Source organism: Pterocles gutturalis, unplaced genomic scaffold (genome assembly GCF_000699245.1).
Source record: "Pterocles gutturalis isolate BGI_N339 unplaced genomic scaffold, ASM69924v1 scaffold19016, whole genome shotgun sequence".
Classification (NCBI taxonomy): domain Eukaryota; kingdom Metazoa; phylum Chordata; class Aves; order Pterocliformes; family Pteroclidae; genus Pterocles; species Pterocles gutturalis.
In genome coordinates, this window is record NW_010100802.1 from 43456 (window position 1) to 60827 (window position 17372).

A 17372-nucleotide genomic window follows, 5' to 3' on the forward strand; every position below is an offset into this window, starting at 1 on the left:
CACTACAAGGAGAGAAAGTACAAAAGAACCTCTTCCCTTCCTTAACCAACACAGTATCAGTGTTGCTCATCATTCCAACACGTGTCCTCTTACCTATTATTCCAGGCTTGTAGCATCTCACAAAGTCCTTGCTTTTTAGCTATTAAAGACTCAAAAACAGATTGCAGCTGTTGAGGTGTGTCTAACGATGACGAAAGCAGCCTTGCTTGGATTTTCTCAGTCCAGTTTCTAAACTCCCCCTCTTCCATCTGACAAAAGAAAAACTGTCAGTGGTCTGTGACCAGAGATGATACTAGATCTGAGAGGCTTTTCCACACACTTTGCAGCCTATAGTCTGCTGATGCAGAAATGGTCCATTACCTCCTTTTGGGCAAAGAGGTCTTCCATCTTCTCTTCTCTCGTTTTGCTGAAAGTATCTGTTTTCAGAGAAGCAAGGCGATCATCAACAGCAAGATACACTTGTGACACCCTGTCGACAGGGATGCAAAGAGTTAAGCTGTGACTACCTTGAACATCTTCAACATTCTTTAATAGAAGTCTGAACGTGTTTTGAGGTTAGCATTTAAAAATACAAGATATATGACAGCCTTCTCCACAGTTGGCTGTCCTACTGACTTTTCAAGGAAAGTTGAAAAGAAATTTATTAGTATAGCAGAAACCTACAAGTTACACACACTGACATTCCTCTTCATGACTTATTCTTAGCAGTGGAAATTGTCAGAGACCAATACAAATGTCACAAACACATTACTAGCAGAGGGGAACCATTGTGTGATCTGCCTCTAGGAAGCATCTGGGACTGCAAGCTACACCACCAGAAGGGCTCAGAGACAGTCAGAATGAGTAACTCCACTTCAGCTCTAAACAAAGCTCCACAGGTTCTGAAGTCAAGTGCTCACAGACATCAGCCATACAGAAATACTGCCACCAGGCAGAACAGCAGATAGGATGAATCTAATACAGTTTCCATCATGCCCATCTCCCACCTTTTTGTTCCTACATTTAGAAGGCGAGTAGTTTAGAGTAGTTTACCTTAGACTACAAGGAAGTAACAGACTGTCTGTTGTTACAATATTCAATAGCTAACAAAGACAATGTCTTTTAGACACCAGAGAGTTTAATTGTCATGTGATCAATATAATTAAAACAATTTTGTTGGGACAATAGATTTGAGGAACACCTTTGCAGTTTTTCTAGGCTGAAGGCAGGATTTAAACTTGGTCAGATCTTCCAATAATGTTAGGGCAAGGGTACAAAGTGCTACCTGCAGTTTTCAAATTATGCTTTCTAGGACTACCTCCTCTGTTCCATATTTAGTATTAGAAGGAGGAATTAGAAACACTTTAGTGTGGTTGAGAAGGCATTTTGTAAGAAAAGGTGACAATTCAGACACCAGCTGACAGTCAACCTTTCAGTGCCTACTTGACAACATCATTCAGAAACATGCTGTATCAGTCAACTATCAGCGCAATATTCAGGGATGGAGAAGAGAAGAATCTTAGTTTCTACTGACTATGTTTAAGATGAATTGCCACCATACAAAAAGGTAAGAGATTAGTACAAACAAAGGAGGTAAAGGTGATAAAGAAGATTCTAATACCACCCTCCCTTAGCTGTATGTGCACATCGAATTCAAAACCATTACTTTTCTATTAAATAATGTATATTTAGCAAGTCTTATCTATACAAGCAAAAATGGGGTTTTGTTCTGCTAATCCAAGTCCAAAATACAAATAAGCTGAAGAAGACATTAAAAACAAAAGCTTACTTCTGAGAGAAATCCTTGAGATCCTGCAAAACTGTAACCTTTGATGGAGCCTGCCGTTTGATGTAGATCTTGGGGAGTGGGACACACACTTCAAACAGCCGGATTGGAGAGTAACTGGGAAGGCAATACACCTATTAACAAGACTCTTCACACACAGTACTGATTCTACATCACATTGCTGTTTATGGCCTTTATACAAAAAGGAGCACTGTCAATATATCCAGGGCTTCAGCTGCTTCTAGTAGTAATAACACCCTGTTCATTTATCTCCCAGGCAAAAAGGAAACCACAGATCATGTTGTAAAAACAAAATTATGGAAGTTTTCAAGATTAGACAGGGAAAAGTGTTTCACTTCTGTATCATCAACTGGAGTCATCCATTCCTAGGAACACTGCACACCCCATCCAGGACAGCAATGGTTTGCCCTCTGCAAGCCAGCACACAATCCTGCACTTGTGGTTATAGTGCAGTTATGATACCCCATGCTGTACTCAGTGAAGGACAGACCCGATGAATCCTTACTAGAGCTATATGCTTCACACAGTACCAGAGAAAAAGAAGGAAGTTTTTAGCAGTGGACCTCACCTGAAAGATGCCACCATCTGATTATAGGAAAAATACTGGTGATAGTCATGGTGAATGGAATGACCACAAGGCTCTGCATTGGCTCTTCGAGTGTAGTGGTGCCCATAGAATCTCAGCTCAAGGTATTTTGCGAAAGACATAGACCAAGAATCATTAGAAAGGGGAACAACCGGTGTCACCTGAAAAATTGAAAGCCAAGTGTCTTAATTTCATCCTTCACCTAAGATTAAGGACAGGCTAACCTAGACAGCAATCTAGTATTTCTAGTACCAGAAGCACCTATGACCCTGAAACATATTAAAAAACGACAAAGACAGCATTTATGCAAAGCTAAGGCCAACACATAGTTAAAATAAAACAGATAAACAACAACAGCTAGTTGACGATGACAGGTGCTAAGTTGGGGGAGTGCAAGCATATCCTTGATGGAAGCCTATATCTGGGATGCTATTTCTCTGCATGGAAACAGTTTCCATCAATCCAGTCGGCAGCAGTGGTTTCAAATATTTTTTCCCTGGTGATTCTTCAGCTACAAATACATTGGTATTACTCTGCAGCATATTTCAACTTCAGCAGTGCTTGCAAGCTTAGAGTAGCCACCACTTTATACAGACTTAAATAGCCACAAACACATTAGTGTTTACATGAGCACACAGAAATAAGAGGTTATAGAACAGGTGTATACACAGCAGCATAGAGCTTGCCTTCAGCATTTACACTAACTTCCTCCACGTTTGTTTAAATCCAACAGCTGTGTTTAAGCCAGCATAACTAGGTGAACTGAGTCATTCACATGCGTAATTGAGATGTTTTGTATTTCAGGCACTGCACGACTCTTTTTTAGTTAAATTTTATTCTCATCTCTCTGAAGGCTCTGAAGTTTTACAATGTTTAGCTAGCGATGAGTATCCAGTTGATAATGTTTTCTTAGCTAAATTACAGAACAAGTTTCAGATAATACACAATCTTACTACCTCACACATTTTTTTTTACAGCAATTTATCATTCCGTTAATGAAGATTTTACTTACTTTCTAATGACTACTAAAGGAAGTCTAGACATCACATTGACGCAATGCAGACTGTCCAGTCCATAGCAGATCAAAGAATACAAAGTAGTTTTAGCCAATTACTAAGCCAGTAGGTCTCAGTGTCTGCCCTTCCCCATACATACATTATTTTGATGCTCGTACTGATTCACTGCAGGGAAGGGACCATACTCTTTACCCCTAAGAGGGCAACTCAATTTTTTTCCACATGTCAGAAATTAGTTTCCAGCAATACATCAACTTTACTTAAACCTATCCTCTCAGAGCCAAGTTTGACACTTTCCAACAGGACATCACACAAGATGTTTCACCCTCAACAACCCCAGTTCTACAAGAGGAATTTGTAGATAGGTGAGAACACCTGTATTAATAACAGGTTTTGTGCTAGTATAAGCCACAGATCCAGGGATAAGCACTTTCTCAAAAACACTGCCTTTCTGTACAAGGCCAGTCACAACAGGAATACTAAGCTGGAATAGCAATGATTCTGAAGTTCACGTCCTTACCTGTTTGCACAATCTACACCAGGAGTAAGTAAGAATGGTGTGCTGGTACCCAGGGACCGGAGAGTCCAGCTCCTTTAACACAATTTGCACACAGCCCTGCCCATGAACAAAGCGACGAATGTGGTGCACCATTGGTGTTTCACAGAACATGCTGGGGCATTGGTAGGAAGGCCTTACAGAGAAAAACAGAAACACTTATGAATGATCATATGCTAGGCACTGCTGAAGAATTGATTCAACATATCTAATATGCCTTTTAATATCACAGTACTATTTTTCTTTACTGTAGAAGTAACCTTTCAGCTCCTGAAGGAAGAGGTGAGCAAAATAGTGCCATATAACCTCTTTGAACAGAAAAACCTGTGACTTTTCTTTTGAGGGGTTTCTTTTAAGTCAGGGAAGAGAGATTGACATCAGAAAAACAAAAGCTGAATTGTTAGGTACCAAAGTGAAATAGGGAATTCTTCAAAAACAGAAAGAACCCAAGAAAGCCCAGATACTCCTTGTTCATATTAAAAAAATAATTTTAGTTACTGAAACTATGGAGATTGAGAAGCATTCACTTTAGCACACACTAGCTAGTCAGCAGAGAGAAACAAGAACTTAGAAGTGAGCAGCTAAACTCCTCCTCATTGATCAGCACAAGGAAAAACACTTTTTCCTCCAGAGAAGGCTGAACATTAGGAGCATTTTGCTATTGCAAGTGGCCAATGCAGAGAACAGAGTAATCTTGTCTTTCGAGGAGCCGCAGGCCACCTTATCCAGCTTCACAGCCTGCTGAGACTCTCTACGGGGTTCTGGCAGCATTAGTTAGTACTGAAACATAACAACTTGCACCTCTGTCAGACAAAATAAATTGCACAGTACTTTGCCAGGGCTAAAAGTGTTCTGGAGCATTTACATTAGCCATCTTGCAGATAGGACAAAGCCTTACTGAGACTTTCAGATAACACTAAAGGAGTAGGGTTTTTTCCCAGAACTTGTATGAAAGTTCAAGTAGGAACCTCAGAAAATTGTGATCAGTACAGTTGCTTGTCTTGAGAAACAGCCATTTGGAATACATGCTCAGATTCTTAATTAGGCCCATAGAGCCCTAATCACTCCAAGAAAGCACTAAGTGAACACATTTGTCATTATGAGCTTCTAAGTCTTGTTTCATAATCTGTTACAATTCTTGACATTAAAGGAAATAAGGACAGGACTGAAGTGGGAAAGCAGCAGAGGTATGTGCTTGTAAGAAGTGAGCATGAGTAAGTGAATTCTTAAATCCAGTTCCTGTTTTACTATGGCATGAGAATAAAGCAAAGGGAGCAACAGATTTAAGGGGTAAGCTTTACTAGGACACAACCAGCTCTGCAGACTTGCATGCTATTCTCCTAAGTGCACATGAAGTAGAGTTCATGAAGAAGGCAGCAGATCAACTTCACAGAACTAATCAAAAGCTTTTGTGTTGTTTACAGTGAGACTTAGAATAAGTTCCTCCTCACCTGAAACAGTAGCGCTCCAGAAAAATCCCTAGAGTCAGGTCATTTTTTCCATAGAACTCCATGGTCACAATCCTAAAGCAGAGAAAGAAAAGCTTTAGAGGGTGACTGCTGCCACTGCTAGCTGCGCAACAGCCTTTAGGTGCACAGTTCTGCACTCACTGCTGGCTTGTTTTCAGCCCTGTATACCTTTCAAAGGCTTTTTTTCTTCTTGACTACCCTTCCCAGATCCCTGCTGTTAAGTTTGCTGACGCCGAGATCAGAGTTCTACCAGAACAACTTTAAACTTGACATTTAAAAGTTAAATACAATTCAACTGCGCTTTTGAAGATCGTGTTCAAGAATATCTAGTCACAGAAGTCTAGAAAGATTGAAGCCTCAAACACTAACATTTAAACAGTTACAAAAAGGGTACAGCCAGAAAACGAAAAAAGCCTTAAGAAAATCTTATTATTCCAGGAGATTTCATAGTAACTTTTTTTTTTCTCATAACAGGAGGTGACCAAGCCACTTAAAATGTTTATCAGTTTAAGTGTTACCATTCATGAAGTCTCTAATATGGGCAATCTAAATCCTCTTACTGTTGATGTTTAGCGAGCTTATCACCACCTTCTTTGGTTCATTCCTAAACTTTTACAGTGTCCTGGGTTGAGCGGACAGCAGAGAAGCTGAAAGACCTTGGGCTGTCCTGGCAACAACTATAAACATCACTGTTATCAGCTTTCTTCTTAGCACAAATCCAAAACACAGCCCCTTGCTAGCTATTATGAAGACAGTTAACTCTGTTTCAGCTTAACCCAGGACATTCTGGAACTCTAGGCTTTTCCCTGTAAGAAAGCCATCTCTATATTTTCACCCAAGCTAGATGATGAACCACCAAGACCTGTCCTGTTTAGTAGAACTAGGAGCATGTCATAAATTGCACACAATGAACAAATAATAGCCCCCTAAACTAGAAGGATAGTTTAAGCTCTTAATGCTGATGACTATTATATGAGAAAGATAGCAATATATTTAAATATCACTCCTAGATAATGCAATCTAGAAGTATTCTGAGATTCTCTCAAGGCTTATTTTTGGGCATGGACATTCTTCTGTGTCTATATACATTAACTCTTCCCTACAAGACTGCATGCAGTGCCCTCCCCACACATACATTACTCTGCAGTGAAAGGACCAACTAAAGCATTTGGTTTTAGGCTGTGCTTTCTCATTCATGCCTTGGGGATTACAAAGGCTATAGGATACTGCTCTGGATCCACCTGACCAGGCAAGACACAATGATTTTGGCAACAGTTCCTGTTACAGGATGGCCACAACCTACCAAGGAGTCCTCAAAGAAATACCACTATGAGGTGAGTACTGACCTTGACTTATGAAAAAAGATAGCAACTATACAAGGTATAGAGAATAGAGGAGTAATTTTCATACCAGGGGCTAACACAGGCACTGGGAGCATTGCTGGACTGAGCAGAAGAGCTACTGAAGAGAACACAGAGCCTCTGATGGTTTGCTGGGCTCAGGCAATCCACCTGGCAGAGAGAAAACAACTCATTTACTGCTTGCAGACACCTCCATCCACACACAACTCCTGATACCAAAATTCTACTCTAGTAGTTTTATTCACAGACTAATCTCTGCTTGCTCCTTTTCTACAGATTAACCTTGCATTATCTCTGAGCTTCAGGTAGACTTGTACCATGTATAATTGCTAACTGCCATTTTTAGAACAGCATAACTAATACACATAACAAAACCGACACACACATATGTGTTTCTGCGGAAAGGAAGCTAAAAGGAAATAGAAAATAACAAAAGTTCTGAGACAAACATCCGGAATCACCAAAGCACTGCACAGTTTAGCAGACCTTGGAGTCAAAACTCTTGCCAATATATTATACATCATTTACTCATTCAGGCTATAAAAAGACTTCCAACTTTGTCCTCTGTGAAGAGATTTACCATGCTGCTGCTGGAATGGAACTGTTTCCCCTTCCACGCCCTACAGAACTATGAAGTTACCAAATACTTTTCTTTGATCACTGAATAAATTAAAACAGCATCAACCAGTCTCATCCAGAGCAAGGCTAGTCTTACAGTTTGTAAGATTATGGCTTGTGAAGTTACACAGATTTATATTTAAGCACCAATTAAAAATGACTTCTTCTCATCGACTTGGGGGCTGATTGGCCTGCTGCTGTTTCCATGACATTAAACTCTCAGAAGATGAAAATATTACACTTTTAAAAAAATCACCAATACAAGAAGCAAGAAAGCTCAGTGTCAAAAACTACTCAAGTTTGCTTTGCTCGCTCTTCGTTTTCAGAAATCAGTCATATACAGCTGAGCTGAAGAGGTAGTGTAATACACTGATTCTTTGCTAACTTTCTCAGAAAGTAGAGTCTCACAGCTTCTTCCCTTCTCAGGGGAATTCTGTAGTCAGTCTCTTGTTCTGCTTTCTTATATCCACATAGTCTCTGGTTATATTGACTTGTTCAAGTGCCCAGAGCACTGCAATCTAAAATGCAGTTTTGACCCAACCAAAAGGAAAACAAAAACCAAAACTAACTCTGGTTTGATTTAATATGAGACACTACACCTCCTGTATTACCAGGAGAAACTGATGTAACCTGGGTTTTCAGTAACACAGCTTTGAATCTTACCTTATGAGACCATGAGGATTCACTCTGAGTCAGTCCCTTCTCATCCTCTTCAATTCTGCACCCGGTTTTTCCAGTAGGGACACCAGACACATCCTTACTTTGGGCAAAGGGATCTGTGCTTTTCTGTAGTATCCTCCCTCCTCTGGCCCGATAGTCGGCCAGCATTCTGGCTAAGCTCTGGCTATCACCTAGATGTTCTGCTATTCTAGTATTAACCAACTCATGAGAAGGTAAGATTTGGATAGTCTTGGCTTGGATACTCCCATTCATCCCTTGCAGTCCAGAGAGATCCCGCAATAATTGTCTCTTCCTTCTGCTCTCCAAATCCTTGTATTCCTTATTGAGGAGAGGAGACCAATAAACCTGCTCAGGGAAGTATTCCCGGGCAGGACACCTCATACCTTTTTCAGTCAAAAGAAATGGTTCACAGAACATCATTACAGGAGAAATACAGAGAATGACATCTTTCAATTCCTGTTTAAATGCTGCAGAGTAAGTCTTGAGACGATCCTCAGAAGAGGTTACCTCTTCTGTGACATATAAACTGGTATCATCCTGGAGAGGGTCTGTGAAGACCCTCATCTGACTCTTGGCCTCCTGCAGATCATCTGCCTGTTGAAGAGGCTCTAGTGTCTGGCTATCCAGAGTGACCAAGTGCTGGTCCATGCCGTGGAGGGGCAGCAGGGATGTTTCAGGTATTGGAGGAGGCACAGAGTTGAACACTGGAAATGGCGACTCCCCTTTGTGGTGCTCTTGCTGTTTTGAGGACACTATTTCCAGTTGACTGTTCTCTTGGTCACCCCTCTCAAATAAACTTCTTTGCTCAAGTAAGGTGACCTCATCAGAGGACACTGACTCAGAGATTACAGGCAGCTTTTCAGAGGATAGTTCAATGTCTCTGACTGCTGTGCTGAAATCCTCACCATTGAAGAGGTTCTGTTGTTCATTTTCATCTCCTGGCTCCTCAATAAGGGAGTGAAAGGAGGTGTTTTTGGTCAGAGTAGGGGGCATGGCAAACTCATCCATAAGGAAAGAGATTTCCAGCTGGGAATGATAAGCCACGCAGACCATGAAGATCAGTATCTCCTTCACACGGGCCAGCTCATACTCTGCAGCACCACACAACTTGATAGTACAACCCAGGTGCTGGGGACACCCTTCAAAAAACATCAGGGTTTTTGTCTGATCTAGAAGAAAAAAAAAATAGGAGTTAGGATGACACCCAAGAGCAGGTTAACTGTAGTTATCTCACATGCTGAAGAGACTGTAACAGAGAGCAAGTAACATTGTCAGCATAATACAGCTGCAGAAATTTGCCATCACTGTACAGAAATAACTTATTTTTCCAAGTAGAACAAGCATTTGCTATAAAACTTCTCCTGTTTCGTAAAACAAGTCATCATAAAGTCCAAGTGAAGGACACATGGAACACATTGGCTTAAACAGTGCATTCTAAGATCACCGTAGACTCTACAACAGTGAAGCTAAAGAACCACCATCCTCCCAGGTACATCTGCCCATCCTTACAAATCAAAAGCCTACAAGACTGAGTGCAACATAAAGTCTGGAAGGTGGCATGGGGAAGTGACAAAGACTGCATCTCCACAAAGATCTGCATCAACAGCATTTAGGTGTGCCAGCACCACTGGTAACCTGTCAAACTGCATTTCTTCATTCTTCCTTTGCAGCCTTCCACTGCCTAACTGGGGTTACAGAGAAAAAGGAGCCTGATTTCTCAAAGGCACACAATGACTGGACAAGGGGCAGTGAGAGCACAAATTGCAACAAGGCCAATTTTGATTGGATATGTTAAGGTTGGACCAGATGATCTTTCAAGGTCCTTTCTAACCTAAGCTGTTCTACAATTTTCTGTTTCTATGTAGAAAAGCTTTTTATGAGCATAGCTAAGCAACTGAACAGGTGCCCAGACAGGCTAGGAAATCTCCATTCTGCAATATTTACAACAGTTGTCTGCCAAAGCCCTGAGAAATCTGATCCTGCATTGAAATCAATCCTTCCTGTTTTAAACAGGAAGGCAGACTAGACAAACTCCAGAAAAAAACAGTTTGGAAGGAAGAAGCCAGCCCAATTAAACTCTAGTGTGTCTCATCTTAGTAAGATCATGCTTTTGTGTCCACAGCCAGTTCACTGTAGTTCCAAGACATAACAGAAGCAAAGAAAAAATGAGTAGGAAGGGTAATACTTGATCACACAAGGGACCTAACAGTTCAGATCTAGTTAAGAGGAACAAAGCATTTATCCTTTCACACACAGAAGCTAAGACACATCAAGATTTACTCACCATTGGGCAACTGAAAAACTTGCATATAAAATTTATGACAGGTTCCTAAACGTGGTTTGGTCAATAGTTGATCCATTGACATCACCAAGTCTCCCTGGGTCATTCGACTTACCCGGTCTAACACTTGCTGTAAAAATGGAAAGAACAGTAAGAATCCACAGTGCAAAGAGGACACTAGCATCCTTAGCTTGCTCTTAAAGACAGAGAGAAAAAAAATGCCAGCGTGATCCAGGAAACCTCTAACTGCGATGCAAACTCTGGGTTAAACCCAGTCACAGAAACACAAACCCACAATATACAAGAAACTTAGAAAAGCAGTTGGGTATATGTTGCTGGTGAGAGGTAAGATTGTGCCCTTCCTTGGAAATATCTAGATCTGTTCAACTTTTCAAGTGAGAAAAGTTACAGGAGATAGAGTGCGGTCAGCATAGTGCTGGCTATCAGGCGCTCAGCCATCTCCCACAGCCACTCTCTGTACCCTGCCTCAAAGGGACAGAGAGGCTCTCTAAGGATCACTGAGAACTTATGCAGGATTTGCTACAAATAAGAGTCAGAGGTAACTACAACCAAGACAGCATACAAGGACCTACCAAGCAAGGACACAGCAGAGTAGCTGTGAAGACCTGAGGAAAAGTTACTCTCTAGGTTTGCCTGTCTTGCCTTCTTGGAAGAGAAGGACCATTAAAAAAGAGCCCAAGTTTGCTTAGAGGAGAAAAGGAGAAATTACAGAGATCCACCACGATCCCCAGTCTGACTCAGACAGGAAATGCTCACCGGCTTGACATTGATGACCAGAGTGATACCATGTTCTAAGAGCATGTCCTGGGCAATTCGGGACACCGTCTTCTCAACAAGGACCAAATTAGGCCTGACATCAACTATCCGCTGTACATAGTTCTTCAAGAACTCCCTTTCCTGCAGACAGGAAAAAAGTATGGTCAGTTAACTACTGCAAACTCATCTGAAAACACACTTGAATGCTTAATATTACTTTTCCTCTCATTTATATACTGATCTTTCCTATAAAACAGGGAAGCCAGCTATCCAGAAAGCACCATCAGCTGCCTGTTGTGCACATTTCCCCACCCCCACAGCACAACACCCAGTTTATCAGTAATTCGTTATATGCACTAACTGCACATGAGGATATAATGCAATGACAGTCTGAAGTAAGAGACTTGCAGCAGGATCCACACATACATATATATATGCGCACCTTACATCCTTACATAGAAAAAAGCTTCATGTTCAAAAGGTGCTGGAATTAGAGCATCCTAAACCAAAGTCATTTGCAATATTATGTTCTCCACCTTCAGACACATGCTAATGTTGATTGCTGGCACTGAGAGGCACTTTCACTCATGCCAGTGTTCTATGTCTCTATAAATATGCACACAGAGCCTCAGTCCCTAAATGTGTACTTGGGGACAGTGCTTCTGGAATGGGATCCCAAATGCTGTGCACTGCAAAACTGCTCTTCTAACCACTCCCACCTTCTGACTTCATCTCACTATTCTCCCCCATTTTTATTAATATGCACAGAAAGAGAAAGCAGGGCTGCAACTCTATCAGAGCTAAACACCTATGCTGGAAGAGGGAGGATATAGCTTCCCAACCTAGGTATTCTCAATTGTTATTGCAGCTCACTGTCAGGTTTTAAAAGTTCCGTGCAAGAGACAGATACCACAAAAGCAGTTTGCCAGCTCCTCAGAACACAAACGCTCATGTCAGTGTAGCAAAGATAAAGCTTTTACTAGAAGCTAACCTTTTCAATTGAACTAGTATTTCTGTAGTATTTTCTGTCCTATAGGACTTTAATGCAGATACACAAAGAGTTATGATCATGTTCTGAAGCAGACACTGAAATAATCAGAGACCAATATTTATGAAGCAGATACTTCTACCCCATTCAGAAAAAGGACAGGTCTCAGTTTAAGCTTTTACTAGAAAACCAACTCAGTAAGCAGAGACAAGTTTTATTGCTAAAGCTTTCATACCTGTAATCCTGTCTATTAATCACCAAACAGAAGTGGTCTTAAATGCATGCTAAGGAAATAGTCAAATACAGAAACAAACATTACAGCCCAAGCTCAGCAGGGCGCAAAATACCCTTATTACCAGTATCACAGCAAACACCTGAAGACCGATTCTTAGACAGGAATGCAGCATGTTAAAGAAAAAGTCTATCCATTTCAGTGTTTTCATGCTTAAGGCACCTCCCTGTTCACAGGGGCAGGGCACCTCTTCCAAAGTGACATTTTGTACTTTGTCCCTTCATTAGGTTGGTGGTTGCCCCATTTTTCAAGCCTACCAAGAAATAACATGGGTGCAACCTAACCTTCACCTACACTAACTTTTCTACTATTTCTTCATGCACCTAAACCATATCTAGCTCTGACCTGCTATGTTCCTTATACAGTGTATTATTAAAAACAGAATGTGTTTTCTAAAATGCTGAATTTAACCATGAGGATCATAAGATCACTCTCAGTACACGCAACTTGATGACAAAACCCTTCAGCACAAGACTACAAGTTTGTACTGTATTTACTGCAGCAGTGTTCTTAGCTAGCTGCTAGAAGAGGAATTTTTTCTCTTTCTATGCAATCCCACTCACTCAACCTTATACACTAAAAAAAAAAATCAAAGGGCACTGATCATAATTTTGCTTGAATCACCAGATCTCAGAAAATTTTAACCAAGAACAAAAGCATGCTCTCACCTGAAGTACTATAGGATCTAAGCAGGTAAATTTTGTTTCTTCTCGATACAGGTACTCAATTGAGCACTTCAGCAGAAGAATTTTGGGATTTTTTAAGCAAGAGTTCATCTAAGAAAGACACAAAAACACAAATATGTGGAAGGGAAAAAGTGCACAAGAAAAAAAAGACAGACTGTCCACGATTGATTCCCCACCCCCCCGCAATCTATCTCAGCTATCCCCCACCTGCAGACCCAATTACACATTATTCTTCCTTCTTATGAAGGTGTTACACCCAGTTGCTAGAACTTCACATCTACTGTCCAGTAAGAGTGCAATGCCAGAGGTTTCTAGAGTCACCCCCAAGAACTCCAAAGTCTTGATACCCTTTGAAGCCTCCATCCAGATCACTTCTATCTCGACCTCCTGCCTTATTTAAAGGCTCACTTTACCATATTGTCCTAAGTCAGAACCACAAACGCCTTTTTCTGGCTACAGCTTGGGGTAATTATTAGATGCCTTTTGGGGTAGTAGGAGCCGAAAAAAATGTTTTTTCTATACATGCATGAGGAAAGCTTCCCCCCACTAGCATCTCTAAGCTAAAAGAAAACAGCTCAGAAAAGAAGTGCTTTAAAAGCCATTCTTGTTTAGGGCCTCAAACTGGGAAAGCTTGCAAACCTCCTGAGCAGTGAGAGAAGTTTCATGACACAAACAGGAAATCACAGCACACTTGTTTCCTCAGCATGCACTACAACCAGCACTTGATTAATCAAGCCCCTGCGTTACCTTTTTGTGTGCAATATTCTTTGTGCAAACAAATCCATTCACCACCATGGAGTCAAATTTCTTTCCACCAGGGATCTAATAAAGCAAAGAACATTTTCAGAACTGTCATACACTCCCCGTAACTCCTAATGCAGTAAACCTAATGCATATAATAACTATTGTACCTGATGTACAAGCTTCAGCTACACCCTCAATTATTAGATGAAAGATCAGATACAGTCATGCTGGACACACCACTCTTTTCCTTTAAAGTCTGGCAAACTAAGGACAACATAAAAACAAGTACTAAGTTCCAGGATCTCTACGCCCTTCCCAACAGATACGTATTTGTTAAATTTGGTACACTCTGAAAGCTGGTGAGTGACTTTAACTTGTATAGGCCATGGGGAGCATAGACCTTTGCACATGCGACTTCCACTAACAGCAAACAAGTTGTAAGGAATGGAAAGAGAAAGGAGGAAAAAAAAAAAAAAGAAAAAAAGAGAAAACCAGGCAAACCTCTACCTACTAATTGAACACAAACACTTGACTGGTGTGCCTACAGTAATAAACAACATGAAGCAGGTTTCTGAATAACATGTTTCAGAAGACATTTCTCTTATCAGCATGTGAAAACAGCAGACAGCTATGAAGAGCTTTCACCTCTGAGAATCTGCTCTTTGAACTGGAGTTTCAGGAGAGGCAGCAACAACTGATGCTGCCTGAATAGATGCTACAGAGCTACCACCAGAACCATAAGGGTCTCCTCATATCTTACATGGCTTTCAAACAAAAGGGGCTCCTGAGGTGAGTTTTGCCAAAGAAAAATAAGCCAGAGCCTTTGATCCTCAGTCACACTAGCTCCTTGAATGTTAGCTTCACATCAGCCTCTCAGAAGAAACTCTATATGCCACAACTCTAGCCTTAGAGCTTGACAACATCTACACTGGGCCATCTGGCAGAACTAGACGCACCATCCAATAGCAATTAAGTTTTCCTCTTGAAGAAAGTCATTGTACTTGGCATGGGAGGAGTTCAAACCTCCATAATGGATAGTTACTGTGCAACAGATTGGTACACAGAGTCCTGCAAGCTACTTATCCAGTATTCAGTACATCTCCAATCCAAACCCAAAACAAGCAGAAACCAAAAAAGGAAGCAAATCATTATAAAGGTGCTGCTCTTTGCTACCTTCTGCAACCTACAGCCTGAAAGAAGTCAGCTCCGGGGCATTAAAGCAGCTTTCACAGGATGGAAAGTTTAGAACCCCACCCTGTCCAAAGGCTATGCTGGCCAATTACACCACTGAACATGCTGGGGGCAGTGGGAAGGGGACTCTTTTCTCCAAACAAGGGGTGCTGCCAGCAGCTGCACCCTTTTGTTTCCTTACATCCACTGTTTGAAACTTACTTTTTTGATGTGGACAAACTGGCGGATATCCATGTCATCATCCCTGTTCTTTACATCAGGTCGTACAGTTTGAACTACCTGGCAGACCACAGGTACAATGATATCCCTCCAGGACAGGGACAGGGACTCATTGAACAGGAGCTGCTGAAGCAGTGCCATCATGTGGTTGTGATTAGCAGACCTGTACAAAAAGCAAAACAAATACATTTCTCATGAGAAAAATACAGAGCAGTGACCAGGTAAAGTCACATTTCTTAACGGTGAAGTCCTCTGAAGGAACAGCTGCCTAAAATGTGCTACAGTCAACTGTTCCTGTACTTCAATATACAAAAATCATAGGGAAAAAAAACCCAATCAAAATATACTGTAAAAATGCTGTTTTCTTAATGCAAATTAGTTCCTTGTATTGTCCACTGTAGATCGAGTCCCACTCAAGTTGGTGGAATAGAGGGGTTTCAGGAATTGTTATTCAAGATATGGAAATTCCTTTTTTTTACATGTTTCTTACAGCAGCCTTTCCATGGCTTGTTTCTCCCCATTCTCTTCTCTCAGCAGATCCAGATTGCTGTGGTGCCAGCCTAGGGGTGTGAAAAAGAGTTCTTTGGACTTCTCCTCCACCCTTCTGTTGAATAATGACTCTGCAAGAGACAAACAAACCTTGTTAATATAAGGTCACAGTTGAATGCCTGCATCTTTATGAAAGGCTACTTTGAAAAGGAAAGTATTTACTAAGACATAACTCTAAGCCTCTTGAAATACCGAATTTGAGCTAGACGTCATAGTAACCGTACCAAGTAGAACAGTGGTGAGTGTACAAAGGAAAAGTGAGCTACTGAAATTCTTGTACTGCCAGTATAGAGCAGTGATTTTCTCTTCTGGAATTGAATTGTTATCAAGTTCTTTAAGACAGGGAAAGAATTTATAGGTATAACCCAGTTTTACCTATTAATATGCAGTAAATTCCAAGTATTGTGTATATTCATAATACGCAATCATAATGCCTTTTAGACTTGGAATATTGGTCAAAGGCACTAATTTGATCCACAAAGAGCCACTGCTTTGAAGACATCTATGTATAAGTGGCATTAAAAGATTTAATAATTGCATTCAGGCTGCAGCACAGGTATCAACAATATCTTGGTAAAGGCCTTGTTTAGCACACCTTCCAAAACACATTTCAAAGAAATGCTATGCTACCAGTTCACATGTCAGACTTTATGAACCTCCATGTGACTTGCAGCCCTGATCCCACACACCATCCCTTTGCTGCTCAGGTGCAGACAGAGCTACCAGCAGGCTGGTTCATCTAGCCTATGACATGGTATTTAATACTAGAAAATTCTCAAAGATCTTCTGTCAAGAAAGTGGCACAAGCTTTTCAAAAGATCTCAGCACATCTTCTCACCTCCATCCACCTAACCATCATATACACAGGTATCTCTCCACTATGATAAACAGGATGCCAATGCACACTGTATCCACTGAATACATTTTTTTGAATCCAGCATGAACTGTAGCCATCTCTGGTTTTGGAAACTGAAAGCACGTTTCAACAATATAAGACAGTCCTCACTTGGAGGGGGCCTGCCACTTTCAATCACTATATTGTGTAGTAACTCCTTAGAACTGCTCTGTTTTGCAGTACCAAGATTAGAGGCTATTTCAGCACAGTCTTCTGTGCTTTGAAGGAGTTACTAGGTTATTTCCCCCCACAGGTTTTATGATACTATAGAGGGAAGTCAAACTTCCCCATTTTCCTAATAGGTGACTATTATAAGTCATTTATGCTAGTAGTGTATAAATTTTCATCAGCAAGTATGTAAGCCTTCAGAATTCATACTTAAAACCTCTGCGAGTGCATGATCCAACTACAAAATCCTTATACAATGGTAATTAGAGCAGAGCTATTGAAAAAAAAAAATCTTTAAAAACAACAAGTAATTTCTTCCACATGCTCCATACCCAAAATTAGCTGTGTGGAAGATTAAGTTACATTGGTTTTTCCCCTTTCCTTTCTCCTGCAAAAGCTCAGTTAAAAACTAAGCATCAGTTCAATCCAAGACTTACTTTTCTGGCTACACAGACATTAGGATTTCCCCCTTGTTTTTTCCTCTTATGAGCTCACCAGAATCAGAATTA

At 40.8% G+C, this 17372-nt stretch overlaps 1 protein-coding gene across 1 annotated transcript in view; it reads right to left on the bottom strand.

Annotated features, from left to right (window-relative positions):
* The window catches only part of PIKFYVE (phosphoinositide kinase, FYVE finger containing), a 60738-nt gene that overhangs the window by 13392 nt on the left and 29974 nt on the right, over positions 1-17372 (bottom strand). The window contains exons 13-26 of the mRNA XM_010081240.1: positions 15742-15871; positions 15234-15414; positions 13845-13919; positions 13080-13187; positions 11132-11272; positions 10358-10484; positions 8056-9242; positions 6824-6924; positions 5396-5467; positions 3909-4080; positions 2355-2533; positions 1769-1882; positions 361-469; positions 94-248 (exon numbers count right to left, since the gene is read on the bottom strand). Of these exons, the coding sequence (XP_010079542.1) occupies positions 94-248; positions 361-469; positions 1769-1882; positions 2355-2533; positions 3909-4080; positions 5396-5467; positions 6824-6924; positions 8056-9242; positions 10358-10484; positions 11132-11272; positions 13080-13187; positions 13845-13919; positions 15234-15414; positions 15742-15871 (2851 nt within the window). The remainder of the gene's footprint in view (positions 1-93; positions 249-360; positions 470-1768; positions 1883-2354; positions 2534-3908; positions 4081-5395; positions 5468-6823; positions 6925-8055; positions 9243-10357; positions 10485-11131; positions 11273-13079; positions 13188-13844; positions 13920-15233; positions 15415-15741; positions 15872-17372) is intronic.